This window comes from Mus musculus, chromosome 5 (genome assembly GCF_000001635.26).
Source record: "Mus musculus strain C57BL/6J chromosome 5, GRCm38.p6 C57BL/6J".
NCBI classification, from domain to species: Eukaryota; Metazoa; Chordata; class Mammalia; order Rodentia; family Muridae; genus Mus; species Mus musculus.
In genome coordinates, this window is record NC_000071.6 from 58,112,107 (window position 1) to 58,133,964 (window position 21,858).

Here is a 21,858-nt window from a genome sequence, read left to right on the forward strand (position 1 = left end):
TTGGATATGGGTACAACTTGTGCTACTTTCTTGATACAATAAAAAGAGTCCCCACTTCTGTCAAGCTTTGAAGAGTCAACTCCCATAGCTTATACATACAGGGTATTCTGTGTATGCAGAGCTATCCTTGATAGTTTGCAAGGATAAATATGTGCTATACACAATGACAGCTGAGCTATTTATCTCAATGAAGGTGGGTGTGCAGAATATAATTAGCACATGATCACTGTTCAAAGGTCATATATCAATGTCCAAAAGACATGCCAGGTGTTTGGTGTCCAGTGTATCTTTTAGATATTTTCTTCATTATCATTCCCAGGTGCTGAAAAAGTGAAAAAAGGCTTTTTAATAATTACACATTCATGTTAAATAGCATACTCATTTATGATACAGTAAGATCAGGAAGGCAGCATCTATGAATATGTAGGTTAATATAGTTTTGAAATAAAATGATAACATTAAGAAGGACTTAAAATGGTGGGAAATATCATAGGATTTGATATTAACTACAAAGAAGTAAATTAGACAGGTTGTCATGATTACATTATTATTTAATGTGTAAAATACAAGAATAATTAGAGGTGATATTTCTTGTAGGCTGATAGTCAAGGTTTGCAGCAAACAGCAACATTATAATCTATTGATGCTTGGTTGTGTGGGATATTTTATTTTTGTAGAAATTTTATGTCCAGTATCTTTTAAAAAACAGTCACGAAAATACATTTACTTACTGACAATTTGTAGTTATTGTTATATTTCAATATGTAGAGATAAGCGCTCCCAGTCCTAAAAAGAATTCCAACAACATTGAACACTTTAAAATAACTATCAGGGGTGGGAGAAGATGCACTTCTCATACAAACTCATTTATTTTAGGTTCCTCTAACTTAGCTCAAAATAACCTAATTAAGTATGTTCGTAGTAGCTTTGTGGGTTAGTCTGGAAAGAATTCCTTTTCAGAAGAAGAAAAAAATATGTGGATCTTTTTAGTTTATCTACAAAACAGCAAATTTAATCATATCTTGCCCAGTGGGAAAGGTTCATAATGCTACTTCCCATCGGTTGGTAGCCCTAGGGTTAAATATTCAATATGATCATCATTATATATGAATTACTATCTAGCTAAAACCTTTGTTTTATGTTTCCAAAGCAAAAGCATGTTAAATGCTAACTGTTTTAAAATGTGTCATGGTAAGTGTCTGGACACACTGTAAGGAGATATTTTATTTCACTGTTTTCTCAAATTCATGAATAATGTATAACCGGTCACACTTCTTAGATCTTCTTAGACTGAGTTCTGAACCTGACTGCAATTGCAAATGCATTTAATCATAGCCAGTCCCCATGTGTTCTTTGGAAGCCATGTACGTATATCATTTTCAGATAATTAGTCCTCATTTTGAATAGACAACATTTTAAATAGTTAAATGACATTCTTTAATACATCCTAAAGGGTAAACGAGTCCCTAAATGTATTCACAGCTTTTATTCAGCAAAGCAACTTCTACTTGACACTTTCTTGAAGACAAGTTCATGTCAAGATGTTTTCTCTTTAAAATCTCTCTCTTGCTCTTAAGCTCTGCATTATCAAGCCCAGTTAACATGCAGAGCAGGAATCTGCCTCTTAACTTCTCCCCTTCTTTGGAAGGTAATTTGCTGCTTGGTAAGAACTTTATGTCTTTTATAGTTTCTGTTCTGTTAAGATTCTTTACATCAAATTTCTTTACCAAAACGCTAAAATACTTGGAGAGGCAACCCAAAGAATGAAATTATATTGTTTTAAAGACAAACGTTATAGTTAATTTCTTTCATTTTACCATCTTTTCTGTTCCCAAATGCACCAAAAATAGAATGGAGATTTAAATTCCAAAAATATGATTTTAAAATGCATAAATAGTAATTATATAAAAATTGTTTCTTTAGAGGAAATGAGAGATTATACATAGTTAAGTAGATGACAGAATACTAATTATTATTTATATAGTTTATTATTATATACCTGCAAGTAACAAAAGATTAAGTTTCTATTAAATTTGAACAGCTAGTAATTATAGCAATACAATGCAAACTGTCAGAAAAATCATTGACATATGGAGGGGTAATCTTCTAAATTAAATATAATTCCTCTTCTAAGCCAAATGTAATATCCATTTTTAATATTTATTAATTCAAATAAATAAAAAAGTAAATAACTAAGGGATAGCTTTCCTTCAGTAAATTTTCTGGGCATATATTAATTAAATATAATTATACAAATTATATCATAAATACACATATGGGTGATTGTTCTTACAATACTATTGTTTTCCCAAATGATGTAGAGAAACAAATATTTTAAGATAGTCACATTTTTCTTCACTTTGGTCTAAGAAAAAAAGAGAACTTTGAGTAAAACATATTTTAATAATATAGACTAAATATTCACCTAAGTGTATAATTTGTAGGAGAAGGATACATGAAATGGAAGAGGGTATTAGTTTTTGTAACCTCAGATAACATGATGAAGGCCACTATATGAAGATCTTAATATCGTGAATTTAACTGAACATTTTCTCACTGTTTCCTCAAAAAATTCAATTGGCTGGCAAGGGGCAGAATGGAAACTCACATTGTATCCCTGACAATTTGCCACTTTGAGTTGGTGATTCCTATGTCTCTCTAGACTTCTGTGTGAGGCATGTTTCCTTGTGCATGCTCCAGTGCACAACCTGAAAGTAGCAGAAGTTTCCATGTACTTGAAGGCACCGGTTGGCTTCCTTTTTCTTCATTATGTTTTACTATCTGTAGCTTCTGTCTATTCCTATAGATTATGTTTTAGCCCCAACAGCAGCAAGGTTGCATCTTCCAGAAACTAAAATTTTAGATGTTACCCAATAACTTAATTCATTTAAGAAGTCAAACTCAAACAATGTTTTGGGTATTTTCTTTTGCAAGAGCTAAAGGATCAGAATTTTCCAGCTCAACCAAGTGAATTATGATGAACATGCCTCGCATAATCTGATAGCTTGCTAGAAATGCCTGTCTACAATTATATTTTCTCTTTTCTTGGTTAAAGCAGCTACAACTTTTACTTCCAATTTATCAACAACATACTCAGTAAAATAATAATTTGTACTTTGTCATCTAATTAACTTTGTAAAATCTCTCATTTCATCCAAAATACCCCCATTATACTGTAGTTTACACAAAGACCTTTTTCTTTTCAAGGATGACAAAGATTCAGAACCTCATAACTGAGTATATCCTCTTAGATGTGGAATTATATATATATATATATATATATATATATATATATATATATATATATGAGACTTTCTTTTGGATGTATACCACAATAATAATAAAAGCTTGAGAAAAATTATTAACAATGTAATTTATTTTATTTTGACGTGGAAAATTCTTGATTACATTGAACAACAACTGAGGGTGTACCTGGGAGAGAACAGGTTGAAGGGAAAATGTTTAATTCAGACCATTACATCTCAGGGTTACTCTGACATTGGATACTTCCATATCCACTTGTCTCCTTTTTACCCCTGCATCTCTCCAATTTAAAATGTTCCCCTTACTTCAAACTAAGATATTGACGATGTTCCACCATCACTACTCTGATAGGCAGAAACCTTGCTTTTTCCAGCTCTGACTGTGTATAGAACAGTGATTTTCTACTTCATTTCAGCTCCAATAAGTAACTACATCACATCATGACATATTCATAGCCTCTGTTTATATTTATATATATATATATATATATATATATATATATATATATATATATATATATATATATTTCTTTTGCTCTGTTATTCATTGAGATGTTGTAAAATGGTAAGGAGCCAGATCTGAATGTAGATTACTTAAGCTTGTAACCACATTCCAATATTCAGTAGATGCAAACTGTGGAACGTATGTGATAAACAATAAGTCACACGCAAAATTTTCAGAATCAGGCTTAACAATTCAATATTTCCTCAACACATGAATGAACATTTTTAATAGCACTTGGACCTCCAATAATCTGTTCTATATACCCTGAGCTGGCAAACTCAATGTAACTTCTGTTCAATGAAATCTTATCTCTTTCATGTTGAGATTTTCACCAAGTTACTGTATCTTGCCACATGACTGAAATCCCCTGGTCATCAGCTTATTTGCAGAATAATGAAGGCTGACAGGTTGAAAGGCAAACCTCGCCAGCGATTTCTATCTGATGGTCTTAAGTACTCAGAGTACAAGCCAATGGTTAATCCAGTGCGTGTGAATTTGTAGTGGGATACTTAAGGGAAACCTTGCAAAGCAGATGCTTTGGTGAGTGTTACATTGTTGCAATCCTTTTAGCTTTCTCCTTTGCTATTGTTGCTCTTCCTTATACAATTGATTTGTTTGACTTGCAAGAGATACATTGGCCAATCTACTAAAACTTATGAAAATGAACTCCTCTGCCTGTCTTCTTTGCTTAAGTGCTGCAGAATAGCCAGGGAAACAAAATCACTGTACACACAGGAAAATCTGTTTACACCATGAAACCTATTTTCTTATGTGAGGCCAACTGCTGGCAAACTCAAAACTGAAAACATTGGCAAAAGCAAAAATGCACACAAACATAAAAAAGACTTAAATAAAAGCATGCACAGCAGATGGTGGAGATGAATAGTTGATTGTCACTGTCTGCTAGCCCCACTGTACAGTCTTTGAATTGTTGCAGTACCACAATTTTGCCATGATTTTCTAGGAAATTCTGTTGACTATTAAACTCTGATTCATGCTTTTCTTAAATCATCTGCAGGAGAGATGACATGCTAATTGCACTCTTGAATTTTTTATACTTATGAGAGTGTTAAGCACAGACAAGTTTTGCCAAAGGAGTCCAAATGTATATAATTTGACATTGTGACGGATTAATACTTAGGCATCAGAAAGGGAGTGCAATTAGACAATTTGAAATGTGACCTCCATTTTACTGTCTAGATGACTTTAAGGAGTCACAGTAAGTTCTCCCTTTCTAAAGACTCTGTAGTTATTTGGCTCACTTAAGTAAATCAAAATTTATCAGTGGACTTCAGTGGGATATGTGAAATCTCATCACAATTACACCTAATGCTAGAAAATTGTAATTAGTATTAGTTACCAATTCAGAATGTCCCAAGATAAGAACTGTATTTACAGTAGACTTTCTAAAATGTTTATAGAGCATGTAAAAAAATGACTCTTGCACTTAGAGTTGTCTGAGTTATTTTTTAATGAAAAAACTAGCCTCTGAAGTACAATTTTAAATAATGGCTAAAAGTAAAATTTCAAATGCAGGTACCATCATGTCCATATTAAAATTGAATTAGATTGTATTAAAAGGCATTTAATGGCAAACAATTTATTTTAAAATATTCAATATTCTAAATATTCTGTTGCATATGGTCTTTCTATTCTCTCTGTCTCTCTTTTTCTGTCTCTTTTGTTTTCTCTCTGTGTCTCTGCCTCTGTCTCTCTGTCTGTCTCTGTCTCTCTGCCTCTCTGTCTCTCTCTGTGTCTCTGTCTCTCTCCCTGTCTGTCTCACTCTAACTCTCTCTCTCTCTCTCTCTCTCTCTCTCTCTCTCTCTCTCTCTCTCTGTGTGTGTGTGTGTGTGTGTGTGTGTGTGTGCATGTGTGTGTGTGATGCAGAGGACAGAACCTAGCTGTGTATAGGGTAATAAAGTATTTTACAACTGAGCTATACACCAAGGCTTGATATTTTAATGCTTTGTAAAAGATGGACATTAGTTAGGAAATGAATAAACAACATACTAATGCCATTCAGTTCTGAAAGGACACAGGATTCATAGAGATGACATTAGTGGATGTGCTTGGTGAGGGGCAAAGGAGAACACAAATGAAGGGAAAGAGATCAAGAGTACAGAGGACGTCATAACCAAGACCCAGTAGGGCCATCTGTGCAGAGTCTGGAATTTATAATGAAGCTATGAAAGAGGTGTTAAAACGTAGAGAGAGTCATACTCTAATTATTGTTCCTAAATGATCCCAAAGTTGCACACGTTCTATAAATGTCACAAGTACTGGGCCACAGTGCCTGCCTCTCTACAGCTTAGAGGCAATGTGAGTTTTATTTTTTTCTAATTTTGAGACTCATGCTACCTAATTTTAGAATAGCTTAGCTATCATTGCTAAGAATCCTACAGACAAATATAACTGAAGTGTTAGGAAAGAGAAGCCTTCAGGTTTACCCTTGAAAAGTTAGTTGCTTGTGTCTTATTGGACAAAATGAAATTGGAAAATGTTGACTGGTCCTTTGAAAATACCATAGCAAAGTTGAAAGTTTTAAGATTTTCAACTAGATACTTGAAATTTAATGTCACATGATTCATGAACTGTGTAATAAGAGTAAGTTTTCCCCCTCTATTTCATCCAGTGAGTAAAATATGAGCAGTCTGTCTTTTCTCTGAGAAATAGTAATATGTACCTAGTGCCTACAGCTGCTATGAAATTTACCAAAAAGTTTGGGTCTTAAAACTTTTAAAATCAGTTTGAATAGAACTAAATAGGTCAAAAACCTTGCACAAATGTTAGAAGGCTGAAATCCATGTTTTTTCTTTCTCTGGAGTCTCAAAGAAATTATTTCCATGTCTTTGTTAGATGCTAGAGCTTTCCCACATGGTGGCTCTGTAGCCCTAACTAGCTCCTCTCTTCAGTGACAACAGTGGCAGGTAGACTCTTTTCCATTTCATTTTATTCTGATATTAGCTTTTCTTCTGCCTCCTACCTTTTCTCAATGCCCCCCTTGTGGTTATAATGAGTGCTTAGATGTTCCACAAATAATTTTGTATCTTTAAGCCTCCCTACTCACAATTTTAAGCTTTTTTTGTTCTTTTTTTTTTTTTTTGCAGGGGTTTGGGGGAGGACCTTGTTTTCCATTCATTATGTTACTTGACCTGCTCATATGTTCCAGGGATTTCCATGTCAGCATGTTTGGATGGTGTAATTCTTCCTACCACAGAAAGACTGCCAGAAGACATGTGTCCTGAAGGTTGCAGTAAACCCACACAGCTTAGCAGGGTGGACTGCAGACATTAGAGTGTGCCCAGAACTGGCTTATTTATTTATTTATTTATTTATTTATTTATTTATTTTGCTCTTTGTAGGCCTCCAGAAGGTCCATCAGTGCTGTTTTAACACTCCCCAAATAAATAGGAAGTAAATAAAAGCAAACATTTCAAAGAGAAACAGCAATCAACAGTGCAAACACATCCAGAGCTGCTTCATTGATTTTCAGCCCTACCTTTCTCTGCTCACTGAGTCTTGTTAGCTGGTCAGCAGAGGTCATTTCCTCCCTTTCCCTTTTATGTCCTGGCTGTGCACGCTGAGCTCTTCAACATTCTTGCTCTTAATCATGATTGCCATTTGCAGTGTCAACTGATCAACCTATTGACCGTAGTTGTGAAGCAGCATCCTGTAGTGTTTTAAAATTCTCCCCATGAACGTTTGTTTTCTCAGGGCCTACCCAAAGTCTCAGAACTCTAATCTCTTCACAGTACTTCTGAACTTGATGCTTACTGGAAACCTTTCTCAGAGGTTTAAGTCTTTGTCTGCCTCTTCAATCAAGACCACTAATGGAATCACTCACAAAGAGCTTGTTTTTACAGGGGAATTTCTAGCCAGAGAAGCTGCTCTGTGTGTTTTGAGAAACAGTCCAATGAGCAACCCAAAAAAGCAAAGAGATTGAGAAGGCACATGAAAAATACTCATGTCAATTATCATAATTTTATAGTTTTTCAAGATCTCTCTATTGAAAAGGAAAATGAATCAATAGCATGGATTTTGCTACTTTAAAAATTCAATTAATTGAATAAGTTCAAATTCCTGGATTTGCCCTTGTCCAAAACTAATCTTACTACATGACAATTCAATTCTTGATGTAACTTAACCTTTATGATGATTTATTTTACACTTCTGCTAAAAGTGTTTGTAGGGGAGGAAAAACAACTATGAGACATCTCTAATGCTTTGCTCACTACTCTTCTACTCAACCCTACACGTAATGCCAAATAAACTTGACTCAGTATTTGACAAAAATCGCACTTTTGCAGTGCCTATATATGTAGTAGAGCTTCATATTGCAGGAGTTGTTGTTTAACTTCTCACTTGCAAATTAAATATTTTCTCATGATGAAGGGATATATGAGAAAATAACATCTATAACATGATTCTTTGTCAGTTCCTTTTGCCCAAATTTACTCTTGGAATTAATATAATATAATATAATATAATATAATATAATATAGTGTTTGGAAGAAGAAATAAGATTCCTACAGCCCTTAAGTACAGAACCTAAAAGTATTCTTACTGCAAGAGAATCTTTGTGTACTTATATTTTGAAAGGGGGTTTATTTATCTTTGAGTATAAATTCTATAGCTTCCTGGCCAACAACAAACAATGGACTAGCATCAGTATATAGAACTAATGAGGAAAATGATTTTGGCCTGCAGTTGATAATCACCTAGTTGTCTTACAATTCAGATATTGCAGGATATTAGCATAAAGTGATTATAAATTGATATTTAGAAACCTTTTAGTACTATCCAAATCACATTTCTAGCAAAACCATGATAATGTAGCCATAATAATAATAATAATCTATTAACTTTAAAAAATTCCCATTTAGTCATTATTGATTTTGTTTAAAATATTTTAACATGAGTATATTTTACTTCCTGGTATAAGTGAATGATAGCTCAAAATCCTAATTGGAAGCAAACAATGAATTTTGATTTTTGAAAAGAAAACATCCAATAAATACATACCAAAACATTAATTCTCTACTAATATTAAAAACTCAAAATTATTGTGTCTTCTAGATTTTGGCATTTAAAGACATTTTTCCTAAACTATTAACCCAATAAATCCCTTTAAATTTTTTTTAATTTGTTCTAAACACATTCCAGCTGTTTTTGGTTTTTAAATGTCTCATTACTCAGTAAAATTTCCAGTTTTCTTTGTGAGACTAGGTTCTGAATTGTTAAGATTACCTTAACATTTAACTCTAATTCCAGTCGGGGTTGGGTAAGTGTGAAAATATAACTCCTTTCTCCTAACTATTATGATGAGAGAAATTAAATGGTGCTCTAGCTTATGTATTCTGAGCTCCACTAAAACATTACAGAAGCTAGAGAAGTTTATATCTGAATGGCTGAGATAAGGGAAAACTCTTAGTTTACCACAGATTAACAAAATTCATAAACCCTCAAGTAATGAATTTCAATATGATAGAACCCAAAAGTTTGCAAGGAAAACCACAAGAGTTGTTATTATTAAAGGGCAAAAGGATGTCCTCAAACTATGTCCGTTCTTAGTGGTATAGGGAAGCAGGAACTGTTGAGATAAATGCCTTGCTTCCTTCCTTCTGTGCACCTGCAGAACTTCTATTTTTTCCTTGCTCTCTGCTTTATCACGGAACACTCTATTACCTCTGATCAGGTCCAGACGATGAGCAGAATCAAGGGGAAGCCATATCTGATGTTCATTAGCTGCTAGAGCTGTCAGCAAAAAGTTCTCTGCTGCCGTGCCACTTTCAAGGGCCAACCAGCAGATTCACATTTGCGTTATTTCAGCAAGAATGCCCAAGAGCAGTGTGCCCAGCCACAGCTGTGCGAAGTGATGCCACATTCAGAATGACAGTGGTCTAAACCTCAGGGCAGTAAATGCTTCTTGCAATACATTCGATTGCCATTTAACGGCGTTTAGCCTAAGGTATGAAGAAAAGCTGCTGATGCTTTCAAACCTGTTTAGATGTTTTAATATTTTATAGACACGGCAGCAGTGAATGAGAACACTCCAAGGTGTACACAGTGAATTCTGTAATTAAAGCAGCTGAGTTTCCAGCGCTTTATAAGAGAGCTCATTGTTTGAACTTCTTAATTAAAAGTGATCATAATCTTGGAAATTTTTCTTTGAATTGGTCGTATCTGAAGTGGCCACATTTTGGCTATGAAGGAGACATGAATCAAGTCAAAAGCTTTACCTCCAGATCCCGGGCTGTCACTTGGCAGCAGTTCCTATATTATAGGTAGCATGGGTCATCTGTGTACTGCCTCACCTCCATACCCTATTCACCTCTCTCACCACAAAACAAACAAGTGAGAGCTTCAAACAACACGGGCTTGCTGCCACTCCTGGTTCTAGTTTAGCATCTCTTATTGTTTTTGCCTGGCTTGCTCATGAACAACATTCATCCACATCACTGGCTAGGGGTGGGGAGGGGAAAAAGATCTCTTGAGAGAGTTTTATTATTCAGCTCTCCTTCCCCAGTGGCAATCATCTTTAGAGAAGACAAATTAGACTTTCTCTTATGATGGTGGCCCCAGAAATCTCAAGGCTGTTGCAAATGCAGCAAGACCTTTGACAGCCAAAGTGGGGACCACAAAACATATTTCTGCCACATTCTAGTTGTTAGCACCACATTAGGATCAAGAGATCAAACTACAAATTTCACTTTATAGTAGGAGCTATCCTGAGACATCTTAATGGGGTATGTGTAGAACAGTTAGAGGAATAGACGGCCTTTATGTCTCATTTGACCTAATAATGACATCCATCAAGAAATCTGTGGGGCTTTATCAATTTGTTATCAAAAGAGTAAAATCTATTTTAGATATTTGTCCTATTTTCATCGTTTGACCATAATTTTAATCTCCAGATATTAGATGCATGCGTTTCTAGTTTGATAATATTTTGAGTTGGCAATGATCCCTGTTGAGATTAACAGACTTAGAATGATAGCCATCTTCCTAGCAATCCAGTGGTTTGGGCAAGTTTAAATGCAGTGACAGACATTGGGGTTGTTCACTCTGTGTTACTAGGATAATTCCATTTAACTATGCGTACTTCTGTTTTGAACAACCTTGGTATGTAATGAATCAATCTTCACATAATAAAGTATAGGAGTCAATTCTCATGTAGATACTGTAGATGACCTAAGGTTGTCAAGCTTGGGAATATCTGCCATTACCTGCTAACGCTATTTTGCAGGCTTCACTTTTTAAATAATTGAGTATAATATAAGGCTTTCTATTGGCTAAAATTCAATAATATTTAAAGACACTTTTAAAAAGCAACAATTTTAACATCTGGAACTCAGGATTAAAATATTTTCGTAACAGAAAAAAAAAAGAGGGAAAGGTGTCAACACATACTTTCTGTGGAAAGAAAAAAAAAATACATTTCCCATTCACAGAATTTTATAAAGAATACCCAAATACTTGATTTTAAAGATCAAAGTGGAGGATTTTCATGGATGTTTAGAGTTCAAAACACAGAGAAACCATCCATTTATCTCATGAGGTGTGCAATTTGCATATAGAATGAATAAAAGTAAATAAAAGAAAAGCTTCACTAGGAATATTTCAAAGCTCAGGACAACATCTGTTCTCTTGAGTGAATGGTAAGAACATTACATCATCAGCTCCAGCCACAGCTCTGGAATGCAGAGGCCAGGATTCAGCACCACCACATACACCTTTCCTCCTGGAAAGCTGTCTTCAGTTGTCAGAAGGGGTCTCCTGTGTTCCCCTCCAATAATGATGCCTCCAACCCCGCGTAAATCTGAGCTTTCCTTTCTGTTTCTAAAGTTTATACATATTATCTGTCTTTCTTTTTAGTTATATTGTTACTGTTGCAGTGGTTTTGGTTTGTACTTCACAGGAGGGTTTCTCTGTGTAGCCTTGGCTGTCCTGAAACTTGCTCCATAGACCAGGCTGACCTTGATCTCACAGAGATATTCCTGACTCTGCCTCCTGATTAATGGGATTAAAGATGTGTGCCACTAAGCCTGACAATTTTAGTTTGTTTCAAAAAATTAAAAGAATTTATCATGTCTTCTCCTTTTTTTCTTTCCCCACCTCTTCCAATGCATTTCATTATTCTCTCTCAAAATCGTGTGTGTGTGTGTGTGTGTGTGTGTGTGTGTGTGTGTATGCTCAGTCTGTCTAATGTTACTGCTATGTATGTTATTATAGGGCTGATCAATTGGTATTTTGTAAACACTCTGGTTGCTCCTCCATGAGGAAGAGTAGTTCTCAGTTGCCTCTAGTTTTTGTCTAGGTTTAGGTTCCTTGAGATTTCCTCTTCCATGTTAACATCTCCATTGGCTTCTTTCATCCCTGTACAGTTTTTTAAAAGCAGCACCTTGTACCTTTGCCTACAATCCTTACATCTTCCTTCCCTAGTACAAATTAAGATGTTTTTAGAGACAGAACAGTAATTGACCTCTAAGTAACTTCACTGTTATATTTTAGAAAGGAACAATATGATGTGATGGAGAAGCCCTAAAGTGTGCATCAAAACACTCAGCCTTCGGCCTCAGCTAGCACACAGGCTTGACCCCTCATTGCATCTGTCCTCCTTGGTCTTCAGTTGAACTGAGAAAGAAATGAATAGACTGTAGGAAGGTACTCACATACTCCAGGTCATCATTCTAGTATTCCTCAGATTATAATGGCCCGTAACTCTGCTTTAGAGCAGGAAGTTAATTATGTCTAAGAAAAGATTTAGCTTTGCAAACCATGGTAATCTTTTTATCAAATTGCATAATTCCATTAAAATGAAGAGTTACATGGGTAATGTTAAACAGGAAAGGATCCACTGAAAACCATTTCTACATAGGTACTTCTTAATATTTTATAAGAGTTAGGGCTTAGGACAGCCAGACAGCTTACCAAATAAAGGCACTTGCCACCAAGGGTGAAGTCCTGATTTTGATTCCTGACATTCAAATCATGAGAGGGCCTAGCTCCTGTGTTGTCTTCTGATATGAGCATACAGTCCAGAGTTTCTGCAAAAAAAAAAAAAATGTATACACATAGAAGCACACACATTCACAATAAATGAATAGGTATAGGGAAAAATTTGGAAGAATATAAAATTTTAAAAGACCTATAAAATGTTATTTAAAATTACTTTAGAGAATATTATATTTACAAATAAAAAAGTTCATGTTTCTATTAATATACTCCATGCTAACAAGATTTGAGGTAGATGTTTTCCATCTTTGCTGTCTTTAAAGTAATTGGTATAATACTACAATAAAATATAATGACTTTCACAAATGACTATTAATATAATTTTTATTTATATTATACTGTACATACATATATATAAATTAATAGATAATTAAAATGAAAACCACACTCTTTAAAGACTAAAGGTAGGTAGTGGTCATAAAATGATAAAGCCCTCCATAGTTCTACACGTGATATTTTAAAAAGTCTACTTTTTTTGTTTGTTTGTTTGTTTTTGTTTTTTCTTTGGTTTTTTGAGACAGGGTTTCTCTGTATAGCCCTGGCTGTCCTGGAACTCACTTTGTAGACCAGGCTGGCCTCGAACTCAGAAATCTGCCTGCCTCTGCCTCCCAAATGCTGGTATTAATGGTGTGTACCACCACTGCAGGGCAAAAGTCTACTTTTTATGTAAGAAGGATTTATGCTCAATATCTTCATTGTTCCCATAAAACTAATAATAATAATAATAATAATAATAATAATAATAATAATAATAAGCTTGCATAATTGAAACAAAGATATATATTTACAGAGAACTATTATCTCACTAATCAGCTCCCTTAATAAATTGCATCAAAATAAAATTGCATGTGTTAATCATTGGCATTGCTTTTGAAGATTTATTTCAGTCATCAGGATGGGAAGTTCTGATTGCCCCTGATGACTCTCTTATAGTCGTTCTTGATTATTTTCTAAATTTGATGACAAACACTGCAATATATCTCAGCCAATTAGGCTTGTCAACTTCCACTGTGGTCCCCAATCATGTGCTCGACTTTAGAAATTACAGGAGGTCCTTATTAAAAGTCATCATGCTTTTTTCTTGTGGGATAGAGATGTGGCAGCTTGAAAATAGGCCATGGAAAAAAAAAGAAGCAAAAAAAACCAAACAAACAAAACAAAAACAAAAACAAAAACAAAACAAAAACCAAACCAAACCAAACCAAACCAAACCAAACCAAAAAGACACAATGCCTTTCATTAAAATCTTTAAGAGCAAACATTTTTTTTTTTTTTTTTTTTGTAGGAAATGCTGTAGACTGTGAAGTAAGGACAGGGGGAAGAGACTGAATAATTCTGGTGTCATTGATTAGAAAAGGAGCCAAATTTAAATGAATGCATCCCTTATGAACTACATGTAGTTCTTACAAATATTTTACAGAAATGGTAAGATGTGAAAATCCCAGATGCCTTCAATGCCAGAGGCTCTCAGAGCCCAAAGGTGATGACAGTGATAGAACCTGAAGAGACAAACTGCAGTGGACAGACAGGTCCCCCAGTGGAGCACTGGGGCCACTCACCGATCTCAAAAATTTTAACCCAGCATTGTCCCGTCCTTGTCTAAATGAAATGCAGGGACAAAAATGGAGCAGAGGCTGAAGGAAAGGCCATCTAGAAACCGCCCCTCCATGCTATCCATTTCATCCATAGACACCAAACCTGGACACCATTGCTGATGTCAAGATGTGCTTGCAGACAGGAGGCTGGTATGGATGTCCTCTGAGAGGCTCTGCTAGCACCTAAGACAGGTGCAGATATTCACAGCCTTTGGACTGAGTTAGGAGAAGGGCTGAAGCAGCTGAAGCAGATTGCAACCCTATAGAAGAACAATAGTATCAATTAACTGGATCCCTCAGAGCTCCCAGGGACTATACCACCAACCAAAGAGATGAACATGTTCATGGCTCCTGCTACATATATATCAAAGGACTGCCTTATCAGGCATCAGTGGGAGGAGAGGCACTTGGTCCTTTGGAGGCTTCCTGCCCCAGAGAAGGGGATGATAGAAGGGTGAGGTGGGAGTGGGTAAGTGGGTGGAGGGCCACTCTCTTAGAGGCAAAGGTGAGGGGTATGGGGTAGGGTTTTGTGGAGGGGAGACTAGGAACGGGAATAGCATTTGAAATGTGAACAAATAAAATGATTAATAATTTTTTTAAAAAGATTTAAAAATAAAACTGATCAAGTGACCCACATTTTCAAGTTATTTTTCTTCAAAGTATGTATGTCAGTCAAGATATAATACATTATCATAGATTTAACATTTCCTTGTTTGAATCAAATAGATTACAGGAATAATATTCAAAGAATGTATTAAAGCTTTTTAAAAGACTAATGCAGAAAGTTATTCAGCGTTAAAAAATAATGAAAATGTGTGTGTGTGTGTGTGTGTGTGTGTGTGTGTGTGTGTGTGTGTGTGTGGTGTGTGTGTAAGGAAAGTGGTGCCTGCATGTATCTTTGCATTCATTAGTGTGCCTGGCATTCATGGAAACTAGAAGAGGGCACCAAATGCCCTAGAAGAGGAATTATAGCTGTTTGTGAGCTGCTGTGTACATGCTACAAACAGAAACCCAGGCATCTAAAAGTGTAGCCAATGCTCTTTAACTGCAGGAAAATCTACCTAGATCAGCCCTCCATCATGTTTGCTACATTTGACTATTAAAGTTAAAAGACTGATTCATCCAGAAGTCAAAGTGTAGTGTGAAAATCTACAATGAATAATTGCATATTCTAATAATCCATCCAGAAAGAGAAGAAAGTTAAACAAATGATTGAGGAGTGTTAATTTATGATATTTAGCAAAATAAAACTTAAACGGTACTGGGACTCATGTACATCGCTCTCCTTTTGAAGCTAAACTACTTTGGATCATACATACGCAACTTATTATTTATGAGTAAACATGTAGTGAACTGGCTTACTTTTAAATCCCAAGTTGTAGTAATTTGATACTCATATGATATTTATTGGAGGGATAACTTACTGTGTTTTTCTGAGTAGTATATTAAACTATGAAATACATTAAATGAAACCCTACAGGTTATTGGTTTAGAATCAGTTGTGGTATTAGAGAAATTCTGTCTCTTTCTCTCTTATATATATATGTATATATATATATATGTATATAGTAAAAGCCAGTAAATAAAATTTTAATTCTAAAAACATGTTTATGGTTACATATTATGATTTTATTCATGCATAGCAGTAATTCTTGACTGTAATATTTAATCACAATCCCTAAGAACTCTGCAGAAATGACTTAGCTTGTTGAAAATGGAATACATTTTTCCATTCCTTTGATAAACAACATTAATTAGAAACTTACATAATTCCATCAGTCATTTATGAACTTAAACAGACTTACTCAATACATTATATTTCAGATTCCCATTGAGCAAGCACATCTGTGAATGTACTCCCAGGTAACACTCAGGCACTTTCTTACCACACACACTAGGTCATCTGTTACAACCATAGTGGGTGGAGGGTGGGCCGGGTGGAACTCTAGGTGCTCTTGGTAATGTGCTTAGATCTTTAACTTATGTGTACCTTGCTTTCGTACTTTAGTCTAATGTGCTGTCAGTTTAGGATGCACTTCTCAGTCACCCTTGCATCTTAAAATGTATTTTAAATATAAGGTTCTGCCTATTTGCATATTATGAATAATGCATAAATGAATGTAATTCAATTGGCAACAGCACACTATTTATGGGATAACATATAGATACAGAAAATTATCCTTTTGGATTTAATAATTTTTCTTGTCTAGATGGAAAAATTATATCCGTTGAAATATACATATGCACTTAACACTTGAAAGTATCTTCATGGCTCTGTAATACACCAAATGAATATATAACTGGCTGTTTTACATACTTAAATTACCATTTCTCCATTTCTATCTTCTCTAGTTTCTATTTTTGCAAAACCTTATCTTTACTATACATGAAATAAGTACTGTTCTGTGGAGTGGTTAGTATCAGGTTCATATGGATCAGCAAAGTCTGTTGGTGCATGTTTGACACTGATGGCTTCTTCTTGAATTTCAGATTCAAGGCCTCTTCCGGATGTAGCGCTGACCGGCAAGTGCACCCGTGAATGTGATGAATATGGTCATTCAGACTCCTGCTGGATGCCAGTGCGCACTTCCCCAGAGAGGAAGAAGAGCCAGCCCAAACTCTCCACTTTCATGCCTGTTGATGAACGAGGAAGCCAGGAAAAGCTGGCCAATGGCGAGGCTGCCATCATGGGTGACCGCAACAGAAACCTCCTGAACAAAAAATTGACCTCATCCTATGAGACCTTCAGTGCAGCTAGTTTCAGCAAAAATGAGGAAGCCAACCCTGAGGATATTCCTTTAACAAAAACAGGGGAATATAAGCCATCTCCTGTCAACACTCTCACTAGAAGAGAAGTTTATCTGTAGGTTGTCAAGGAGCAACAGCAAAGTTCTTTTCGTATATGAGGAGAGTTAGGGGCAAAAACATTACTAAGTAAAACCATTTAATCACAAAGAGGGGGCTACCAAAGAGACAAAGCTTTGCCTGCCACTTCCGCCTCCAAATCAGGCCTTTAGTGTTACTGTTTGCCTGATGACAGTGTACAAAGTAGAATCCATTCTTGTCACTTGCATGTCTACACCCTTCACTGATCCCCAACACCCACCCTCTTTTCCCTACCCCTCCTCAAACCCAAATAACAACAAAACAACAACAACAAAAGATGGTTGCAAGTTCTTTTCATGGTAACAAGTCTGATTAGCAGAACATAATACACTCTCATTACCCCTAATCTGAAGCATGATTTTGGTCACTTTGATTTGCTTGAGTGTCATCTGGCTTGTTAATAAAAGAAGGATGGGTTAAAAATATACTACAGACTCTCAATGCTTTATTATTGTTAAAGTCAGCCCATTGAAATTGATTTTAAAAAATCACTTTAATGGTACAGTCCTTATGTAGGGGACCCTTTGAGAAAGTAATTTAGGGTGACAGCAGTTTAATACTATAACAAACAAAGAGAGTACATATTAAAACTCAGTTGAAGAATGCAGTTCCAAGCTGCCATATGTTGTTATTTTCAGGTCAAAGGCATCGATTTCTGTTCCATACATTTACAGAATATACTCACCCAATCTTGACAAAAAAATTACATGAATTATAATTTGTAAAAGTATATTTTGGAATAGAATCACTCATGAATGAACTTGAACTCTTATGTCATTATGAGGCCAAAGATCACATGGCAGATCAGGGAAATAATTAAATTGATTTGGTCTTGACATAGAAATCCACTAAACAACAGAAGGAACCTGTGCACACACAGAAACACTCAGATGCTAGTTGGTTTTATATTTTAACTCTTCTTTCAGAAAAAGTCTTCTTTTTAAAATGAACTTTAATTAAATGCTCAGAAAATGAAAGAACTAACTAGACATGTGTTGTCTTATAATAAGCCACTGATCAAAGCCCAGGTCTACTCTCATGTGTTACAGTCAGGGAAGATTCTCCATTTTAACGTCATATTGATGCATAGTGAGATACAAGAAGACACACTGGGATATGATTTCATGAGTTCTCCTATTGTCATTTCTGGATCCCAGATGTTCTTGGAGATCTTATTATCATTTCTAATTATAATTGTATTTTTCACCTGGCCAGAACACAAGTGCATTGATTTCAAATTCTGTGCAATACAGAAGCATTTTGAGACTCAAACACTTAAACAACATAACACTTTAATTGACATGTCATACTGTAATTTGACTATTATTCAATGTGCGTCTTAAACAATCTCTGAACATGAAAGAATGAGTTCCGGACAATATTTTATTTAACACAGTATATGCATCTCAAAGTTGGAAAATGTATAGTTTTTTTCAAGAGATACAGAATATGCAGATTTTTGAATGCTTTGCTCTATGCAAGATGATTTAAGAAAACTGAAATTTGAGCTGGGACATTCAGACGAATGTGACAATCCATGATCAATATAGGGGATGACAGGTAAAGAGAGCAAACGTTCTCATCACCGAATGCTAGTTACTTGGTTAAACCATAGCCTTGATGGCTTTCTACAAAACTGTAGAGACACTGTAGCTTTGGGCAGTTTCATGCTTTGCAGATTTTTCTTAGATTATAAGGTGAAGAAACCTAGACTATAGGTTGATAATTCACTGTAGGTCATCAACGTACTTATCTTTGAGGAACTTTTCTCTGGTGGGTCTTTTGGGATCATTTCCTTATGTTCTCTCTTAAAGTGGAATTTTCATTTTGATGTTAGTTTATGTATAATAGGTAGAAAGGAAAAAATGTAATTGATATAAAAACATTGGACTAAAATACCAATAATTGAACATGTTCATGTTTGGTTATTATTTACACTATGGAAAGATGAAAATTCTAGAACTTTGTTAGGAAACTGCATTCAAGCAGTTCTGCCTTGTATAATCTGTAAGTACCTATTAAGACGAAATACTTCTAAAGATACTTATGAAAATGTATACATATTTTTCTTGCACGTTACAAAGGAAATAATTGCATAACACTGATGTTCAACACTTTTTATATGCATATTTTCTTTCTTTCATGGGACACTTGAAGCCACTAGATAGCTCATTTCACTCTTAAAATCCTTTGGTTGTCTATAAAGCTAATACAGGTCACACTGGACCTTCAGATTTATTCAATCCACATTCCACGATGACGTTTGCACCACATGCCAGGCAGTCATGTCATTGTCCTTTAACGTGTGAACCTCTCTTTAGAGCTAAAAATGGATGTGAAAAGAATAAAATTCAGTGTACTGTAAGTATTCGAAGTAATTCTAGTAGAATTAGTTATCATAACATGTTTATTATATAATGAGCTGGCATGACACAGAAATATATTTTGTGTTTGTATGACTTTTATTTTGACTAGGTTAAATCTGGTGCCACTCCATATATAGAGTGCTTTTGAAAAAAAAATAAAAACAAAAAAAATAAATAAATGAGTGAATGCAAGATAAGCAACTGTGCCTTTTATACCTCTTGTTATGGTAAACAAGCAAGCAAACAACAAATAAACAAACAAATGAATGGTTGTTGGGTTTGGATAATGAGGGGAAATGGGCTATTCCCAGCTTTTTTGATCCTGTATATTTATCCATGTTTATTTTCTGAGAATAAATAATATATTAAAACTTTGCCTTCTGTCAAACTCAGATAATGGACCAGTCTTAAATATTGTTCTTTCATAAAATAAGATTCAGGCATTAATATGGGGCTGCTTAAATATCACTGGACAGTGAAATCATTGGTTATAGAATCACACAGGGAAATACTATCGGGTGAAATCAGTCCATTTTTTCAAGTTAGGATATTGATTTAAAAGTTTTGATTGTTGTTTTCTCTCTTTCAAATAGTTTTTCATTTTTGGTTGTACAGTATATAAACTCTCTTCGTTTTCTGTACACAGACTCTCAAGTGGACTTCTGCATGATAGTACATTAGGACACATTTACAAATTGAGTAACTATACAAACATATGTGTATTTAAATGTCTGTCTAAAATTGACTGCTCTGTGTGAATCTCGAGAGAGCATTGTTGTCTGATTTTTGTTTTTTTTTCCTTTTTTTTTTTAAACTGGCCTGTTGCCTGAGTTCCTGAAAATGAAGGAGGCATTATTTTTATGAGAGAAAGAACTAAGGTGGTACAGAGGATGTTTGCCTGAAAGGCTACCCTGGGAGATCGGGTTAGAGGAAAATACAAAACGAAATACACAAGCCAGAAAGAAACTGCCAGGAATCAAACAGCCATCTTAAAACAGTTGTGCAAAATCTTAAGACCTATGACATCTCAAACTATAGATTAGATCAGTAGTAGATAAATAGCGGCCTCTTTGAAATAGGAAATGAAAGGAACCAAGTTCATCAGGGCTATGATAAAGCTAGTTAATTTTGACCCAGGCGTGGTGTATGTGACATCTGGATGGGGCATCATTCGTTCAGCTACCTAGGGTTTACTTTCAGACAACTTTTCCTACACTTTAAAGCACTTGCATTCCGTGTGGTACGATCTGTTTGTAATGTTAATCATTGACTATTGTTCTGCTACTTGGATGTTGATAGTGAAGCAGAGAACAATTAATCATCATTGATTATGTCACTATGCACGCGACTTTGCTAAACATGACGAAATGTATTAAACACTCGTCCAACTATTTATGAAATACTTTACATAATTTAATTTGCTTTTGTACAGTTTTCTGTAAATAAATTGCTTGTCATTTTTGTCTTTACAAATTAAAATATAACATGATCAAATGGTTTCACACTTGTATGTGTGTTTCTCTGTTGACAATGAATTCTGTTTTGACAGGGAAGAAAGTGACTGAGTGCCTGTATCATTGTGATTTAATATGCATTGCTTTCTGCTAGGTTAAGGTAAATCAAGGCAAATGATGGGATGGTAATTGAAAATTGAGAGTGAAGCATGTGTTGGGGTGGGGGTCTCTACAAGGGTCAGATATCAAAACGAAGAGGAGAGAATGAAAACTCATTTCAGATGACTTTGTCAACCTGGACCAAACCTTTTAGAGTGTCTGATATCAGATGACTTATTTCCACCACATTTGAAAATGGTGTAAATTGGAAGAAAGTTTCCAGGGGTGCGACAATCCCTGGTTCACATGGAAGTGTCATTATACCAAAACTCAACTCAGGGTACGAGTAATTTCTTTCAAGAAAATGGGTTCTAGAGATAAGATATCTACACTAGTTTAAGGACCTAAAGAAGAATCTGCCCTGGTCTCTATCATTCAGATAGTGTAGTGATTTGGGCTTTTAGCCACCTCTGGTACTGTTTGTGAGAACCCGGATGCCCCTCTCTGTAAAAGTCATTTAGATCACAAACTACCCCTGGTTCTGTTTATAGGAGCTTGACATGACCTGGCCCAATACACAGATCACCAAGCAATTAATCACTTCCAATTTCCAGCTGTCTGGATAGAAGAAGAGGTTTTAGGTTCATTCCTCTGAGAGGACAATCATATGTGCTT

At 35.2% G+C, this 21,858-nt stretch overlaps 1 protein-coding gene across 11 annotated transcripts in view; it reads left to right on the forward strand.

Moving 5' to 3' along the window:
• Window positions 1-21,130, forward strand: part of Pcdh7 (protocadherin 7) — a 417,092-nt gene extending 395,962 nt beyond the window's left edge. For 7 of the 11 annotated variants that reach the window (XM_006504023.4, XM_006504019.4, XM_006504024.4 and 4 more), the window contains one exon: window positions 16,869-21,130. Coding sequence is in view for 7 of the 11 variants with exons in the window: in XM_006504019.4 (XP_006504082.1) it covers window positions 16,869-17,245 (377 nt within the window). In the remaining 4 variants the exon portion in view is untranslated. The remainder of the gene's footprint in view (window positions 1-16,868) is intronic. The other 4 variants (NM_001310608.1, NM_001122758.2, NM_001310606.1 and 1 more) reach the window with 2 other exon arrangements.
• The last annotated feature ends 728 nt before the right edge of the window (window positions 21,131-21,858 follow it).